The sequence below is a fragment of the Leptopilina heterotoma genome, unplaced genomic scaffold, assembly GCF_015476425.1.
Source record: "Leptopilina heterotoma isolate Lh14 unplaced genomic scaffold, ASM1547642v1 Lhet_114, whole genome shotgun sequence".
Classification (NCBI taxonomy): Eukaryota; Metazoa; Arthropoda; class Insecta; order Hymenoptera; family Figitidae; genus Leptopilina; species Leptopilina heterotoma.
This window is the reverse complement of record NW_025110833.1, coordinates 1816761-1834730: the sequence shown is the minus strand read 5'-3', so window position 1 is coordinate 1834730 and position 17970 is coordinate 1816761. Positions and strand designations below refer to the sequence as shown.

The 17970-nt window shown below is 24.5% G+C and overlaps 1 protein-coding gene across 2 annotated transcripts; it reads left to right on the top strand.

The window, feature by feature from the left end:
* Positions 1–3376: 3376 nt before the first annotated feature.
* Positions 3377–17811, top strand: LOC122508809 (F-box/WD repeat-containing protein 7). Of its 2 annotated transcripts, XM_043622375.1 has the most exons (9): positions 3377–3591; positions 4552–4765; positions 5624–5853; positions 6009–6111; positions 8393–8914; positions 11837–12244; positions 12713–13028; positions 14500–14673; positions 14891–17811. In XM_043622375.1, the coding sequence occupies exons 2-8, from the start codon at positions 4559–4561 to the stop codon at positions 14661–14663; spliced, it is 1950 nt and encodes a 649-aa protein (XP_043478310.1). In that variant the 5' UTR covers positions 3377–3591; positions 4552–4558; the 3' UTR covers positions 14664–14673; positions 14891–17811. The 2 variants fall into 2 exon arrangements, with proteins under 2 accessions (XP_043478310.1, XP_043478305.1); XM_043622370.1 differs by having other exon boundaries at positions 14500–17811.
* Positions 17812–17970: the final 159 nt, after the last annotated feature.

Genomic DNA, 17970 nt, shown 5'->3' with positions numbered 1-17970 from the left:
TTTTTTTATGAAGAAGTATTTTTTCTAAAAATATTTCTCTTTAAGTTTCTCTGTCCGTTAGGTTTTGAACGTTCATATGAACGACATTTTTGTTATTTCTTTCTAATTTTATTTCTCCCAAATTTTTTGTATAATTTATTAAAAAATTAATTTTCAACAATTAATAAACGTTCAGTTAGAATATGTTTCATAGTAACTTTTAAAAAATATTTCCTTTATTTCGAAGTTCAACTTTGATGAAAATTTAGTTTCCAAGTGAAATTTTTCAGTATTAAAAATATGACAAAATAAAGTTTGATTAACTTTTCTTCTTTTTTTCATTTCCGTATTTTTGAACAATTTTCTTTTTGATTTTATGTTTTATTTGTTTTTGCAATTGTGTATTTTATTTTTGTAAAAATGTTTTTCGAAAAATTGATTTCAAAGAATTACGTTTGTTTTTTCTTTGTGTATAAATTTCGTGAGATCGTATTTTTCGATTTGACAGGATCGCTGCATTGTTGTAGCTAATTTAAAAAAAAATATATAATATACGCGCACTGCTATAGATTTTTTTTTGGGTTGCTACTACTATTTTTATGAAAATAAAATATTATACATATATAAGAATATATATGTATGCATATGCATATAGCAGAGATACTAAATAATTCCAGTTTTATTGGAAGTATCGATATACGAAGACTTTTATAATAAAATGAAGGTCCACGAAAGTGACCTTCTTTCTGACTTTAAGATATAAGATTATTTTTGATACCTTTGTAAGGAACCGGATTATGTTCAAGCATTTTATTTCAAATTGAGGGAGGGAAATTTATTTTTTACACGCAAAAAAAAAATTCGGTTTTTTAATTCCGAATTAGCTTCTAAATTCGGAATATAGAAAAGTTTGCAGATTCAAAAAGAATTTTTTCTGTTTATCAATAGAAAAGGGAAGTTAGAGAAAAAATATTTTGCTAGAACATAGCTGAGTTCTTACGATAATAAAGCAGTGCAATGACATCGTTTAATCTATAAACGTTTCGTCTTTTTTTTTTGTTTTTCCAAAGTAATGTACATCAACTGTCTCTCTCAACTGGATAGTAATCGATTGTACAATGAATATTTAAAATTACTCTTTTAATTCCTCTTTTAATTCTTTAATTTTAATAAAACAAAAAATGGTGCAAATTCAGATTTGGAAAAAAACAGCGTAATTTTAAACATTCATTCAAAAATTCTCTTTGCACTTGTATTTTATAGAAAATTTTTTTTTTTTTTGGTGGTTGATATGTGATTTTATGTGCGATTTTGTTTTTTTAAAAAAAATACTCGTTCATTAGATTAAATACCGGCGGTCTTTGTTTTACAAAAACAATAATATCAAATTCGAGAAATAAGAGAAAAAAAACCGCCTGATGATAAAAATTATTTTTATTCTAGCAGAATTTGTTAATTTAGTTTCAGTTTTATTTTTTTTTTTGGTGCTGGATTAATTGTTAAAAATTCAGAACTTTTAGTTAGTCGCAAAAATAAAAAAATATGATTATTTTTTGACGAATCTCGAAAACAATTTATTTTCGACTAATTAAAAAAAGAAATAGACTTTAAAGTCACAATTTTTTCAGTTGGCTCTTTATATTATTGTTTTGTTATGTTCTTAGCGCGTATAAATGAAAAAAAAAGTTAACGGATGAATAAATATATTATATATATAAATAAATATTATATATAGTTAAAAGGAGGAGGGCTGTGTAAAATGGGAAGTAATAAGCGCAACAATACTGTTTGTGCAAGCTTCAGATTAATTGCATGTTAAACATGTCATTATGTGTACAATGATACACTTGTATCTAATGTTAATAGTGTAAAACCACGTATTAAAAGTAAAACAATTGAAGTTCTTTCTTTGAACATTTATTAAAAAATTAATTATATACATACTGGTATGTAATATATATATATAAAAATATATATGTATGTCTTAAGATGTATCTTAATTATTTAATCTTAAGATTAAGAGAATTTTTCCTAAAAAGAGAGTCCATTTATTCTCTAACTAAAATAAAATTGAAAATAAGATAAAAGAAAAATTCTTGAAAGTAAAGAAATAAAAATTGAATATTAATTTTCTCGAGAAATAATTTTTTGAATTATAATTATAATTATAATATAAATAAAAATATTAATTTAAAACAAAAAGTAATTAGAAAAAAATGCAAAGAAGTTCAATTGAAAAATTTAATACATGGCAAATTAACAGTCTGATTATGTCGAAACAATCCGCCTCTTGTATTTTAAATACAAGAGTTTAAGCCAGCTTTAAAAAAAAAAATAGATAACAGATGTTAGAAAGTAAGCTCTTGCTTCTTAAAATTTTACATTATGCGGACTCTAAATTTGTACTGCGAAAAAAAAAGTTTTACCGGACAACGTAAATGAAAACAAAAAAAGAAAAGAAAAGAAAGTCCATGTATTTTATATTTTATTTCTATTTCGTCTTTGTTTCAAATTTCTCCGGCATTGAAAATTGTAATTGTCTAATTTTTTAATTTTTAAAGAAGCTTTGAATTTTTTTTATTTATTTTACGTGGTCCTTTCTTTTAAGTTTAGAGAAAAAATATTTTTATGTAAAATTATTTTTTCTGATATGTATTTTATTTCAAAACTGTCTCTTTTAAATAAAAATCGAAATTTGTTTTTGATCTTAAAGGACTTTCTTCTTATTTTTATTGTTTTCATTTCGAAAATTTTTGCGTACTGCGCAACAAGTGTACTATAACTGAAAGTGTAATATATTTATATACTTAAAATCGAGTTTTTAAAGAGTTTGTCTGTTTAAGGATCCTTTCCGTACTTGATTGTTTAATTTTATTGTAAATTGTTTCGAATTATGATATTTCGATTGTTTCTTTTATATTAAAATATTCGACTACTTATTTAAAAGTTTATTTGAATTTTTGAACTTTATTTCTATAACGATGAACGTCATTGGTCGAATTTAAATATTTCAAATACCATTTTAATTGTTAATTTAATTTTTCTACAGAAAAGTAATATATTATAAAGAGAAGATAAATTATTTTATCTTACTCTATTTTCTTTATTCTTTATTATTTATGAAAATATATAAAAACAAGAAAAATTTGAAAAAGAATCATTTTGACTTTTTGGACAAATTAATTCTCGGACCAATGACAACGCTTCGTTTTTAAATCTGAGAAATTATCAGCGAATCATAATTCGAACAATGGACAAACTTCCATTAATGTCAGTTTTCATTGGCTCGGCACACTAGGCAGGCAACTTGTGAATGACACTTAAACCCACTCCAGGCCAATGAGATTTTCCGGTTTTAAAACTCACTTCCGGATAAAATTATTGCTACAAGGTCAAAGTGTGAACGCGTGTTGTAAAATCAAGTTACGGGATGGATCCTTGTCTGTGTTTATATTTATCTCATGTTTTTGTTTTATGAACCACACTGCTCTAACTTTTTTACAAAATTATCCTGTGTTCTAACCTCGTTCATGCATGTGACTTTAATAATTTAATTTCACTTCCAGTCAGCCGTGTATCGAAAGACGGCAAAGAAAGAAATCACCTGCCAAAGTAAGTTTTCTTTTTTTTACACCTTCTTTTTTTCCTTATCCAGCTCCTGGGGAGAAAATTGAAACCTCAAATTATGTACATTAAGAAATGGTGATATAGAGTGTGAAAAGAGTATATTAATTTTGTCAAAAATATCTGCTCATCTGTAATATATTCGTGTAACATATTTACATTATCAAGGTTAGGATTACAGTAATAATTATATATATATATTTTTTTTTAATTTTTCTCTTCACGTATATCCAACATGTGTATTTAAAATCTCTTTCTCATGAAATTGTTCGACCATTTTTGAAATATTTCTTTTCAAAGTTTTTGAAAGGAAAATAATGAACTCGTTCTCATTCTGTTGGCTCGAGGCTATTTTTTCATCAGTTTGTTTTTTTTGTTTATCATAACAATCGGCTTTTAAATACAATTGCTTCAATGTTCAATATGCTTCATATTGCATATGCGTGAAATGTGGGGAAGTGAAAAAAAACGTGGATATTTTCGAGAATTGAGACCACGAGGCAATTTTATGTATAAATTTCATAAAGAAAATATTTTATTTCCTTGTATTTTATTATTATTGTTTTTGCATTTCTCTCGTGATTATTATGATACATGTGAACGATTTTTGTCTTATATGGTTTTTAATTAAGCAGAAATATTTTTCCGGATTCTAGCTTTTTGAAAAAAATCATTTTTACTTTATTTTTTGTTTACTTTTATTAATATAAAGGGAAAAAATGTTTATAATTGTGGGAGAATTTTTTTTTTTTAGTGTTTTTTATTTGCTTTTTTTGAGAATATTAAAAAATTATTAATTATTTTAATTATATTTTATTCTCTTTCTATTCTTACAATGTTTTTTTTCTTTCTATTTTTACAATGTTTTTATTGTCTTTCTATCTATTCTTACAATGTTTTCATTCTCTTTCTATAAAGAATTGATGATAATAATTATTATCAACGTAGGTCAGTAATGTCTGTCCCGCAATCGTCGTTGAAAGGAATAACACGAGAGAAACCCGGTGGAACTAGTCCAAGCCCTGTCGAAGGCGTTGAAGGAATTCCAGGACCGAGTACTTTGGATCCAATAAATTGTTCACTGCCACAAGATGGTGAATCCGAAGATTACGGCGACGAGGTAGACGAAGCAGAAGCTGAGAGTACAGAGGAAGATAGTGAGGTTAGAAAATAAAAATTTATTCAATCTCTAATTACTCTTATCTTTACTTTTTAATTTATGTAAATTTAACCTAAACCTAACCTAAAAATACTTTTGCCTATTTCAATTTTTGCAGTTTCTTCTAAAAAATTGAAATGATATCCAGAAAAGTTAAAATTTACAATTACAATCGCAAGTTTAATTAAAATTTCCCATTTGGTGCTAATTTTTCTCTTCTTTTCTAACTTTTCTATTTAGTTTCCATTTTCTCTTGAATATTTCTGTTTGCTTTTGTGTTAGAAGACAAAATTTATTCAATCTTTAATTACCCTTATCTATTTTTATTTTTAATTTATGTAAATTAAACCTAACCTAAAAATACTTTTCCATATTTCAATTTTAGCAGTTTTCTATAATTCTAAAAAATTAAAATTACACCCAGAAAAGTTAAAATTTACAATTTCAATCGCAATTTTAATCTGAAATTTTCTATTTTATTTAATTTGTAATTACTTTTCTATTCAGTTTCCATTTTCTCTAGAATTTTCTTCACTTTTCTTTTCTTTTCGTTACTTTCTTTTATTTCTAAATTATCTAAATTTTATTTATTTACGACCCACGTTTCGTTTAACCGAACGAAATTTTCTGCCAATGGTAATATTTTTCAAAAGTATTGACTTATGAAAAGCAAAACATAAACATTTGGAAGCTTTGAGTTATTTTTTTAAATATTCGACGTAATATTGTTGCAGTTAAATTTTACTTTGAGGAAGTAAATAAAATTCGTTGAGAATTTTAAGGATATATTTATTTCGATTAATTTAATTAATAAACATTTTGTTTTAATTAAATTATAATAAATAAAAATCTTGTTTACAGATTAGTGACACAGGACTGTTTTGTGATGCTGAGTGCGATGAGGAAATCGAAGAGAGCGACTGTCAATCCCCTATTTTACGATCACAACCCCCTTTACAACGAGTTCAAAGTCCAATTTTACACACATGCGTTCCTTTGGACGTTGTGCAACCACAGAAAAAACGAAAAAGCGAAGCAGAGTCTAATTTACCCTGTAAAAAACTCGGTGCCGATGATAAGTGTCATATAGCGTAAGTATCTTCGCTAATTAATGACTAATAATCAATAATTATTAATTTAATCTAATTTCTAAATTAAAATAATAAATTAATATTTAGAAATTAATAAATTAATGAATAATAATTTTTTTTATTTTAATCAACAAATTTCTTTTTTTCTTTTGCAGAATTGCTCGTAAATTAGATGATAAAGGTAAACCTGTAAGATTCTTGATACCCACGAAAGATAATCCACCGCCGGAAATGAGTAATTGGCTTTTACAATTTCAGGTATAAAAAATTATCTTTATGGATAAGGGAAATTTTTTTTTGTTATTTCTACAAAAGAAGTGAAACATTTCCTTTATTATATATTTTTTAATATTTAATATTTATTATTTATTATTATAATTTAATATTAATATTTATATTTATATTATATTTATTTATTTTTATTTACAAAAATCAACGGAACGGGCTTTAAATATTCATATTATATTTTTATTTATAATATTTATAGAATAGAATAGAATTTAGTTTTTAATTTTAGTCTTTAGAATTTAGTCGCGGTCTTTGATTATAATCAATGTTCGCAGTTTGAAGTAAGTTTGCTTCTTCGTTTTCTGACTTTTTTAATAATTTTTCTTTTTAAATATTTAAAATTTTAAATTAATGTTTTGCAAATAATTTAATTCCTTCAAATAATTTTATTATTTATGAAAATGATTGAATTCTCACAAAGAATTTTATTAAAATTTTTAAAAATCCTAATTAAATTCTTTTAAATAATTTCCTTGTATTTTATTAAATAATGGAGTTTTTTTTAATAATATTAAATGAATAATTTAAAAGTAATTAAATTTCATGAAGAATTTCTTTCAAGTTTTTAAAACAATCGTATTTGTTAATAATTGAAATTAAAAACTTGATTATTGAACATTATTAAAATTTTTAAAAAATAATTAAATTCTTCTCAGAATTTGATTACAATTTTTTATGTAATCATGTCTGTCAATAATTATAATTATAAATTTGATTATTGAATTTTATTAAAATTGAATTAAAAATAATTGAAATTATAAGAATTTTATTAAAATTTTTGAAAATAATTGAATTTTTACTAAGAATTTTACTATTTGTAAAAATAAATTAAATTGTTTCATTGAAGAATTTATTAAAATTTTAAAATATAATTGAATTCTTGCAAACAATTATACTACATATTTATAAAAATAATTGAATTCTTTCAAACTAATTTTTTAATTTTTTGAATATAATCGATTTTGTTTAATTGTATTTAATAATTTTACTGTAAAATTTTATTAAAATTATTAATAGAAAATCAAATTCTAATAAATAATTTTATTAAAATTTTTGTAAATAATTAAATTCTTTTGAAGAATTTCTTTAAGTTTTTTGAAAATAATGTTTTTTTTAATAATTTTTTTTAATTGACAATATTGAAAATAATTGAATTAAAGAATTTTTTTTACACTTTTTAAAATAATCGTTTCTGTTAATAATTATAATTATAAATTTGATTATTGAATTTTATTAAAATTGAATTAAAAGTAATTGAAATTATAAGAATTTTATTAAAATTTTTGAAAATAATTGAATTTTTACTAAGAATTTTACTATTTGTGAAAATAATTGAATTATTTCATTGAAGAATTTATTAAAATTTTAGAAAATAATTGAATTCATTCAACATTTTTTTTAATTTTTTGAATATAATCGATTTTGTTAATAATTGTATTTAATAATTTTACTATAAAATTTTGTTAAAATTATTAAGAGAACTTTAAATTCTATTAAATAATTTTATTAAAGTTTTTGTTAAACAAAGAATATTTTCAGTTTTTAAAAAAAAATCTTGTCTGTTCATAATTATAATTAAAAATTTGATTATTGAATTTTATTAAAATTGTATTAAAAATTATAGAATTCCTGAGAAGAATTTTATTATTTATAAAAATAATTTAATTGTTTCTAAGAATTTAGTAAAATTTTAGATAATAATTGAATTGTTCTATGGAATTTTATTACAAATTTAAAAAAATAATTGAATCCTTTTGTGAAATTTCATTATAATTGAGGCCTTGGATTCAATAACTCGCCCGACGCTCGAAGGCACGCGCTAATACCAGTCGGGTAGCAGTGAATGGCCCAGAGGCGCTCACTGCTCACTGACTGGCATGGACTGGCAGTTGCGCGTTCCTCCAAGCGTCGGGCGAGTTATTGGATCCAAGGCAGAAATTGAATTTCTGCGAAGAATTAAATTCTTCCGAAGAATATAATTATTAATTATTTATGAAAATAAATGAATTCTTGCAATGAATTTTACTATAATTTTTGAAAATAATTATGTATTTAAGAAGTGAATTTTTTAAATTTTGATTCTGCAATTATTCAAAAATTGAAGTTTATATTTGAAAATAAAAAGTTTTGCAATTTGCATAATAATAATAATAATAAAAAATCGAGCCCCATGTTTCACGCGCGTAACATTTTCTAATTTTGATTGTAATATTTATAGAAATTTAGTTAATAATTTTATTTTCTCTCGCAGAGGTGGTCAAATGCAGAGAGAATGTTGGCAATTGATGAATTAATAGAGAGATGTGAACCAACGCAAGTGCGTCACATGATGCAAGTGATTGAACCACAATTTCAACGTGATTTTATTTCATTATTGCCAAGGGAATTAGCATTATCGGTATTGGCATTTCTTGAGCCGAGGGATTTATTGCGTGCGGCGCAAACATGTCGCAGTTGGCGTTTTCTTGCCGATGACAATTTACTTTGGAAGGATAAATGTCGAGCGGCCGGCATTGATGATCTTAAAGAATCGCCATCGTCGAAGAGAAAAAATGGACGTACATCGGGTGGTAATAGTTCGTCACCATGGAAGCAGGCGTATATGAGGCAGCACAATATTAAAATGAATTGGCGAACGAAACCAATCCGTCCACCAAAAGTTCTCAAGGGCCACGACGATCATGTCATTACTTGCTTACAATTCTCTGGGAATAGAATAGTCAGTGGATCGGATGACAATACGCTTAAAGTGTGGTCCGCCATCACTGGAAAGGTATCGTAAAATATTTTCAAGTAGTTTTTGGTTAATTTAATATTTATTATTTGGAAAATTATTTTTACGGACTTTGCACTCATCTAGTAAAAATCTACTATCTACTACTTTTTTACGATTTGCTACTTGTTATTTGAATACTTTTTTAGATTCGTGACACTAAAAGATACGCTTTTTCTTTTTTTTCGAGAATTTTTACTACTAAACCCGCTAGTAGTTGAAATGAAGTTAATATTTATTTTCTCCAAAATGATCATAAATTCAGAAATCACTAATTCACTTTGTTTCATTAATATATAAAAATTTGTTACTAAATGTAACTTTATTAACCCAAATTAATTTAATGTATTCTTAGTCGACTCAAATTTCAAATTATTAAAATTTTAAGTGTTTATTTATTTACAACAATAAATAAATATAATTAAGAACTACAATTGATTAAAATTACAATACATTAATTAATTTTTTAGCTCTTTTTTGGAAAAATAATTGCTCCTTTCGTTCTATTAGAACAAAAACTATACTTGATGTGATTCCTAGCCTGTAAAATTATTTTTGATTAGAAATTTTTTTACGTTTTTATCAATTTTGACAATAACAAGGTTCTTACAAGACAGGAAAATAAGAGAAATAAGGAAATTTTACCCAAAGTAGTAGAAAAATATCAAATTATTGAAAATCTTAATTGTCCTTAAATTTTCTTTCTCATATTAAAAAATTTTTAAATATCATAAATTAGAGTTACAGTTGAAATTTTTAAAAATAATCAATTTTTAAAAAAATTTTTTTTATTTACATAATTAAATTTTCATAAAATTTTCTGAAAAGAATTGACTTGAAAAGTATTTGTGTTAAAATTTTATAAAACAATTGAATATGAGAAGCTTTATACATAGTAATAAAGATAGAACATACCTGAAATTTTTAAAAATAATTAAATTTTAAAAGCATTTTTAATTAAAATCTTTGAGAATTTTAATTATTGTAAAAACATAATAATATTTAAATATTTATTTTTAAAAATTATTAATTTACCAATAAATGTTACGCGCGCCAGAGCGCGAAATGCGGTATTGAATTTATTATTATTTTTATTACGTAGATTTTAAATATGTATCAACTTTATACTAGTTAGTTATTTATAATTATTTTCAAAAATTTGTAATAAAACTCTTTGCAAGAATTCAATTATTTTCAAAAATTTTAATAAAATTTGTCGCAGAATTGAACTATTTTCATAAGTCATAAATTCTTTGAAGGAATTCAATACAATTTTAATAAAATTTCTTGGTACCTACAAATGATTGCAGAAATTCAGTTATTTTTCAAAGTAATAAAATTCTTCGCAAAAAATCAATTAAGTTCAAAAGTTTTTTTTTAAATTCTAGTCAAAATTTCAATTATTTTTAAAAATAATTAAATTCTTTTCCGAAATTCAATTATTTTCAAAAATTTTAATAAAATTCTATGCAGAATTTTAATTATTTTTAATAAAATTTTAATTGAATTCCTCGACAAATGTAATTATTATTAAAAATTTTATTAAAATTCTTCAAACAAATTTAATTATTTAAAAATTTTTTGATGAAATTCTTTATGAGAATTCAATTTTAAGAAACAGGCAAATATTCAATAAATTATTTTTTTTGTATTTCAATAATTGAATTCTAGTAGAATTTTCTAATATAAACTTATTTAAAAATGAATTTCAGTTAAAAACAAATTGAATTTGAAAATTCTTAAAAAATGTTTTCAAAAATGATTAAAAATAATGGATTTATAGAAAAATTGTAGTTGAAAACACTAAAAAAAATTTAATTTTGAAGAAGTTCCAAATTATTGCAGAAATTCAATTGTTTTGGAGAGTAATAAAATCCTTTGCAGAAATTCAATTATGTTTAAAAATAATAAAATCCTTCATAGGAATTCAATTACTTTCAGAAACAATAAAACTCATCGCAGAATTTCAATTATTTTTAATACAATTTTAATTGAATTCCTCGAAAAATGTAATTATTCTTAAGAATTTTATTAAAATTAGTCGAAAGAATTCAATTATTTAAAAATTTGTTAATAAAATTCTTTATGTGAATTGAATTTTTAAAAACATTCAATTATTCAATAAATTATTTATTTTCGTATTTAAATAATTTAATTCTAGTAAAATTTTCTAATATGAATTGATTTAAAAATGAATTTCAGTTAAAATTTTAGATAATAATTGAATAAAAGCAATATAGCGTGAATTTTTAGAAATAGTTGAATTTTAAAATTTTTTTGTAAAAGTATAATTGAATTTTTTTATATTATTTTCTAATACACATTTAATTGAAGAATTTACGAATAATTGAAATTCGTTAAATTAAATATTGTAAACAAAATGAATTTGAAAATTGTCAGAGAATTTTTTCGAAAATTAATTGATTTAAAGAAGAATTTTAGTTAAAAATTCTTGAAAATAATAATTGAATTGAAATGATGAAAATAATTTTGTTGAAGTTACAGTAACAATATTCTTATAATATAAAATAATGATTTTATCAATTTGCCATCTTCAATTATTATAAAACATGAAGAAATTGATCACTCCGAGTCGAAGACTCGGAGTGATCGATAACTTCATGTTTTATAGTTATGAAAAAATTTAATTTGTAGTTTTAAGTAAAATGTTCTCTTATTTGACTCGGACTGATTATATTTTTGCCAGTAATTGGTCCGTAAAGTCCGTATTTTTGAATACTTTCACAAATTCGAGCCCTGCTGTAATTAATTGACGAATGCGAGAAGCCTGTTTTTATTTTTCTTTACTTTACTATATATTTTCATATCGAGTGCATAATTATTATTTTATACATTTTATTGTATGATTATTTTATTATTTATACATTTATCTATACTTTTTTTCTTTTTTAATTTGTGAAGTGTCTGCGAACATTGGTTGGACACACGGGCGGTGTTTGGTCGTCACAAATGTCGGGAGCGACGGTCATCAGCGGCAGTACGGATCGAACATTAAAAGTATGGAACGCTGATTCTGGATGTTGTATACATACGTTGTATGGACATACATCGACAGTGAGATGTATGCATCTGCATGGGAATAAAGTTGTCAGCGGCAGTAGGGACGCAACTTTACGAGTATGGAAAGTCGATACAGGCGAATGTCTACACGTGCTAGTGGGACATTTGGCGGCTGTCAGATGTGTGCAATACGACGGTAAACTAGTCGTTAGCGGGGCTTACGATTACATGGTCAAGGTCTGGAATCCAGAACGAGAAGAGTGCCTTCATACTCTCCAGGGACACACGAATCGTGTTTACTCGCTTCAGGTAATTTTTAAAAATATTTTAAACTTTTTTTCAATTATTTTCAAAAATTTTCAAAAATACTTTTTAGTCTCTATTTTTTATCTCAATTTTTTTTTCGTCTCTGCCCTTTTGTCTCAATTCCTTTTAAATCTCAATATTTGTCTTAATTTCTTTTTAGTCTCTACCCTTTTGTCTCAATTTCTTTTTAATCCCTATTTTTTTTGTCTCAATTTCTTTTTAGTCTCTACCTTTTTTTAATTTTTTTTTCAGTCTCAATTTTTTTAGTCTCTAATTTTTTTATCTCAATTTCTTTTTAGTCTCTATTTTTTTGTCTCAATTTCTTTTTAGTCTCTATTTTTTTATCTCAGTTTCTTTTTAGTCTCTACTTTGTTGTCTCAATTTCTTTTTGCTCGCAAGTTTTTTGTCCCTGTTTTTGATCTCAATGGATTTTGGTAAAAATTGGTGAATAATAATGTAATTTTTTTTCAGTTTGATGGTGTCCATGTTGTGAGCGGTTCTCTTGATACGAGCATTCGAGTTTGGGAGGTTGAGACCGGTGCATGTAGACATACATTAATGGGTCATCAATCCCTCACTTCCGGTATGGAATTACGTCACAATATTCTTGTCTCAGGTAATGCGGACTCAACAGTCAAAGTTTGGGACATTGTCAGCGGTCACTGCCTACAAACGCTTTCCGGTCCAAATAAACACCAGTCAGCAGTCACATGTCTTCAGTTTAATAGTCATTTCGTGATAACGTCCTCCGACGACGGAACTGTTAAACTGTGGGATGTTAAAACTGGTTAGTGCCTTTTTTTCTAATTAAACATAAATATTTGTTAGTAAATATATTTATAAAGAACAGAATTGCCATTTAGATCAGTAAAATCAGAGAAAATCAGTTTGAAGAATTCCGTAAATTGTCAGGGAATTTTATCAGATAACTTGGAAAAATATCAAAATTTCTGGAATTATTGGTAAAATGCTAGTTTTTGGTGTTTAAAGATATTTTCGAATAATTTTAAAATCGTGTATTCTCCATGCATTTTTTTCCATCTTAAAAACTTTTCAATCACAATGAATTTTAAAAACAATATCTTTATATTACTCTTATTAATGTGGATAATTAGATTTTTTTCAATAATTAAATTCTCAAATAAAAAGTTATTCGAGAATTTTTGTCCCGTTTTTTTGAAAAAGATGTAAATTGTGGGCATTTCCGAAAATTCAAACTATTTTCTTCCTTTTCTGTATCACTAAATTTTGGAAATTCAGCGTGGTCTTTGTAATGATTTTTGGCTTTGAAGTTTGGCAAAAATAGCTTATTTCATATTTTTGACCTGTTTTTTTAGAAAAAGATGAAAATTGTAAATTAAGTAAACAATTCATTAATACATTTTTTAGATATTTTTAAGAATTTTGCATGGAAAATTTTGAAAATTATTCTGTGTTAAAAGAATTTTAACGAAATTTCTGAAAGGAATTGAATTATTTAAAAAATTTTATTGAAACTTTAGAAATTAAATGAGTTTTTTAAGAATTTAATTAAAAATTTTAAAAATCAATTTAACTTTTTATATAAATTTCTTGAACAATTTTGATAATAATTGAATTTCTTAAGAACTTTATTAACAGTTTTTAAAATAATTGAACGTTCAAAGAATTTCATTGAAATTTCTGAAAAGAATTGAATGATTAATGAACTTAATGAATGATTAATGAATTTTTTAAAATTAAATTGTAGTCGTTAATTAATTTTTGTTGAAATTGTTGAAATTAATTTAATTTTTTACAGAATTTTATTGAAATATTCTGATAATAATTTAATTTGATACATAAATGTAATTGAAGATTGTGATAATACTTTAATTTTTAAGGAATTTTATTGAAATGTTGTAAAAAGTTGAATGTTTAAAGAATTCAATTCAATTATTTAAGAACTTTATTTTAATTTCTAAAAGTAATTGGATTTTATTAAAATTTTTTTGCATTAATCAAGTATTTTAAGGTAAACATCATTAAAGTTTTAAATCGAATTTTTGCTTTTAAAAATTATCTTTTTAGTTAAACTCTAAATCTAAATGAAGTCTTTTAGAATTTTTTTATATGGGTCTGTGTTAAAAATTCAAAATTCTTTCTGGCAATTGGGGAAAAAGAAAATTAAATTTTTTTGTCAACCCCAGAATTTATACATTCACATTCGTTAGCTCCTAAAAATTTTATTTTTTTTCTTAAAATGTTGGAAATTACAAATTCTTTTCTTTTTTTCGCAGGTGATTTCATAAGGAATCTCGTAGCATTAGAGAGCGGCGGAAGCGGTGGTGTGGTGTGGCGAATTCGAGCGAGTGATACAAAACTCGTGTGTGCTGTTGGCAGTCGTAATGGAACTGAGGAGACAAAACTTCTTGTTCTCGATTTTGACGTGGAAGTGAAATAAGTTTTTGAGGGTGAGAGAAAACACAAAACAAAAATCTAAATTCGCTACGTGACTTTTGTAAATAATTTTAAAAAATACTAGGTAGCTTAACCAATCTACTGTACAATGTTTTTCATGTATTAAGTGGTGTGATTGTGATAAGACTGCACATGAAAAATCCGGAAATGCAAGGTAAGCGGCATTTGGAAATAGTCGTTTAATCATCCTTGTGTCTTTTTGTGACGCAGATGGAGATTAATTTTACCGAATTGAAAAAAGCAAACAACAAAATGTGAAATGTACCTATCGCAGTGTACAGAAGAAAGAGAGGAAAAAAAAATATGAGACTCAAAAGACTCGAAGTTAATGAGAGGAGTTCGGAACTTACAAGGTTCATTATTGCTTTATATCGAGAACGATAATGGCGATATAAATCCAGGCAAGTTTTTGTTTTTTTTTTATATATAAATTGTACTGAAGGTTTATGCGGAAATTTTAATTGTTTATATTTACCACACAGACTTTGCAGTAGTTTTGACTCTTTTTCAATTTTTTTTTTCTTCAGACGAACTTCAAAATTACAAAAAATAAATCGACTTGGTGTCAAAACTAACGCAAAGTCTACTTGGTCATTTGATAATTGAAAGGGAGAAGGCAGGGGGTATTTTTGTGAAATTTTTTTAATCCGAATTTCCATTGGATCGAATTTTATTGAACTTTGAATTGAATTTGTTGAATTGAATTTCCATTTAAATAAATTTTAGATAATATATTAAATGGAAATTCGACAATTGACAAAATCTGCCATATAAAAATTCGGAAAAAATATAAATTATATAAAATACTAATAATAATAATAACAATAATAATAATAGTAATAGTAATAATAATATTAATAATAAATAGTAGGTAATAATTGGGCGCTAGGAAAATTCAGTCTTGTGAAAATCGATTCAATCGAAATTCGGATTGATTTTAAGAGACAAAAAGTTAGTTTCAATTTTCTTCTATAAGAATTATTTAGTCAAAAAAGTGTAAAAGAATTTTTATTCTATTTTTTATTACTTTTCTTCTCTTATGAAGACTAAAGTTTACGTTTCTAAATGTAACTTTCAATTTGTTAAAAACAAAAGTTTGCTAATTAACAAAGTTTGAAAACTTTTCTTTTTTATATTGGACTAACTTTTTGATTCGTTGTTTAATTCGTTCTTAAGAAGTTTCGAGTAATTTCAAATTCAAACTAAAAATAATGTGCAAAAGGGAAAATGAGCCTTTGAAAAAACTATTATTTTAGAATCATTTCTACTTATTTTGAATTATTTTTCCCTTTCACTTTTAGTTTAAAAACTAATTTCTGTTATCGAATCTTCTTAAATTAATTAAACAAATATTTGTAAATAGGAAAAAATTTATTTCACGTATTTTTTGAAGATATTTTTTTATTCAGAAAAGTGAATATTTAATATTTTTTTTAAATTTTCATATAGTATTTTGAAGAAAATTATACTGACAGGACATTCGTCCAAATTGTTCGTTCGGCTGTTACGTTTAGTTAAAAGAAAGTAATTAATATTTGTCTGTCAGTTCGGTTTATAAATTGAAATTTGAAATTATTCTGATTTATTCCTCTGATAATAAGAGCAGTAATTTTTCACGCTCATATTTTTCAGTTGAATGCAAAATTTTGATAATTAATGTTCTAATAATCGTAAATACATTGCGTTTAATGTATATTTAGTTAATTGTGTCTCGGGAAAAGAATATTTTCGTTTGAAAAAATAGAATATAAAATTTTCATGAAAAAATAATAACTGCCTTCACAGTAAAGATATTTTTTTTTTTTAATACAAAATTGAAAAAGTACCGAGGTAGGCGAAATGATATTAAAATGGACAAAGGTGTAACTTACGTTTGAGAAAAACATGTCACACGTGTGGAATAGTTACACTGTTTTTACTTTACCATTTTGATTAAATCTAGTTAATATTTATTAACAATTTAACTGTTCGTCATCGTTTTACGATGAAAATTGTTATTTTTTATTTAATAAGTGCTTTCTGAGTAAATGAAAAAAAATAGTAACGAATGATTTAGAAGAACGCACATTTTTTTTTTCATACATACATTTTCTATTTATATTTAACGTAAATTGTATATATGAAAAAAAATTTCTTTTTCATCTGAATGAATGAATCATCCATTCGATTAATAATTAATTAAAATAATCTCATGATTGACTTGCAGACAGAATATGTGTGTTAAAAATTTAAAATTTTAGAATTTTATAGAACATCAAATAGATATTTCGAATGAAAGGACTTTTATTACTTTTTTTTAAAAAGAAAACAACAGTCAGTGGTGTCAAAAAAAAAATCAGGCTACTCTTCCATCTTTATATTTAAAAAATAAAAAAAAAGACTGTTTAGCCTGAAAAAAAAGTCTGTTTATTATAAACTTTTTCTTTTTATTTTTAAATGTCTGCAGGTGTGACATGGGATTAGAAAAAAAATCATTTGCCTCTTATTTATAAACTCATATCGTAACAATTAGGAATCGAATGCAAATGAAAATGATTTTGTAATGTAAAAAATAATAATGCAAAACTATGAACCTTTTGAGTCAATATCAGTGATCGATTTATTCACAAAGCTGAGAAAAAAAGGGTTTTTTGCATTAAAAGAAAAACGACGTTTTTAGGAAACATCTGTGAAAAAATAATAAGTCTGGTTTCGCCATGGTCCAGTAATGAAAGTTGTGAAATTTTAATTATTTTTGTGCAATACTGTCACGAATTGCCATTCGACTAACAAAATAATACAAAAATGAAGTAATTAATTAAACTCGATGGAAATTAGAATTGAAAAAAAAATAATTTAGTATATTTACCGGGTAAATTAAGTTATTTATTTATTATATATATTTTGGAAAATGCAGTTCGTGCGAACGCTTCTTTTATTACTGGATCCATGTCACATGGTTGGACCGTGTTTTATTTGTATATTGCTCAATAGTTTATAATTATAATAATGTGTTATCTGTTGTATCATTTTTTATAAGAAATAGAAAATGTTGCTGCATTTTGCACTCGCATTTATTTCTTATGCAATTATTCAGGCGAAAATAACCGTTTAATGAAAAACGAATAAAAAAACTTTTTATAGAAAATAAATTTCAATACAGTTAATATTAATTAATGTGAATCCCATAGAAATTGAATAATACAGAAGGAAAATTATCCAAATACAGAGTGGCCACATGTCAGTGAAATCAGGGAAATTACATGAAAAAAATTAAAATTCATAAATTTTATTCATTTTCCGTAAACTTT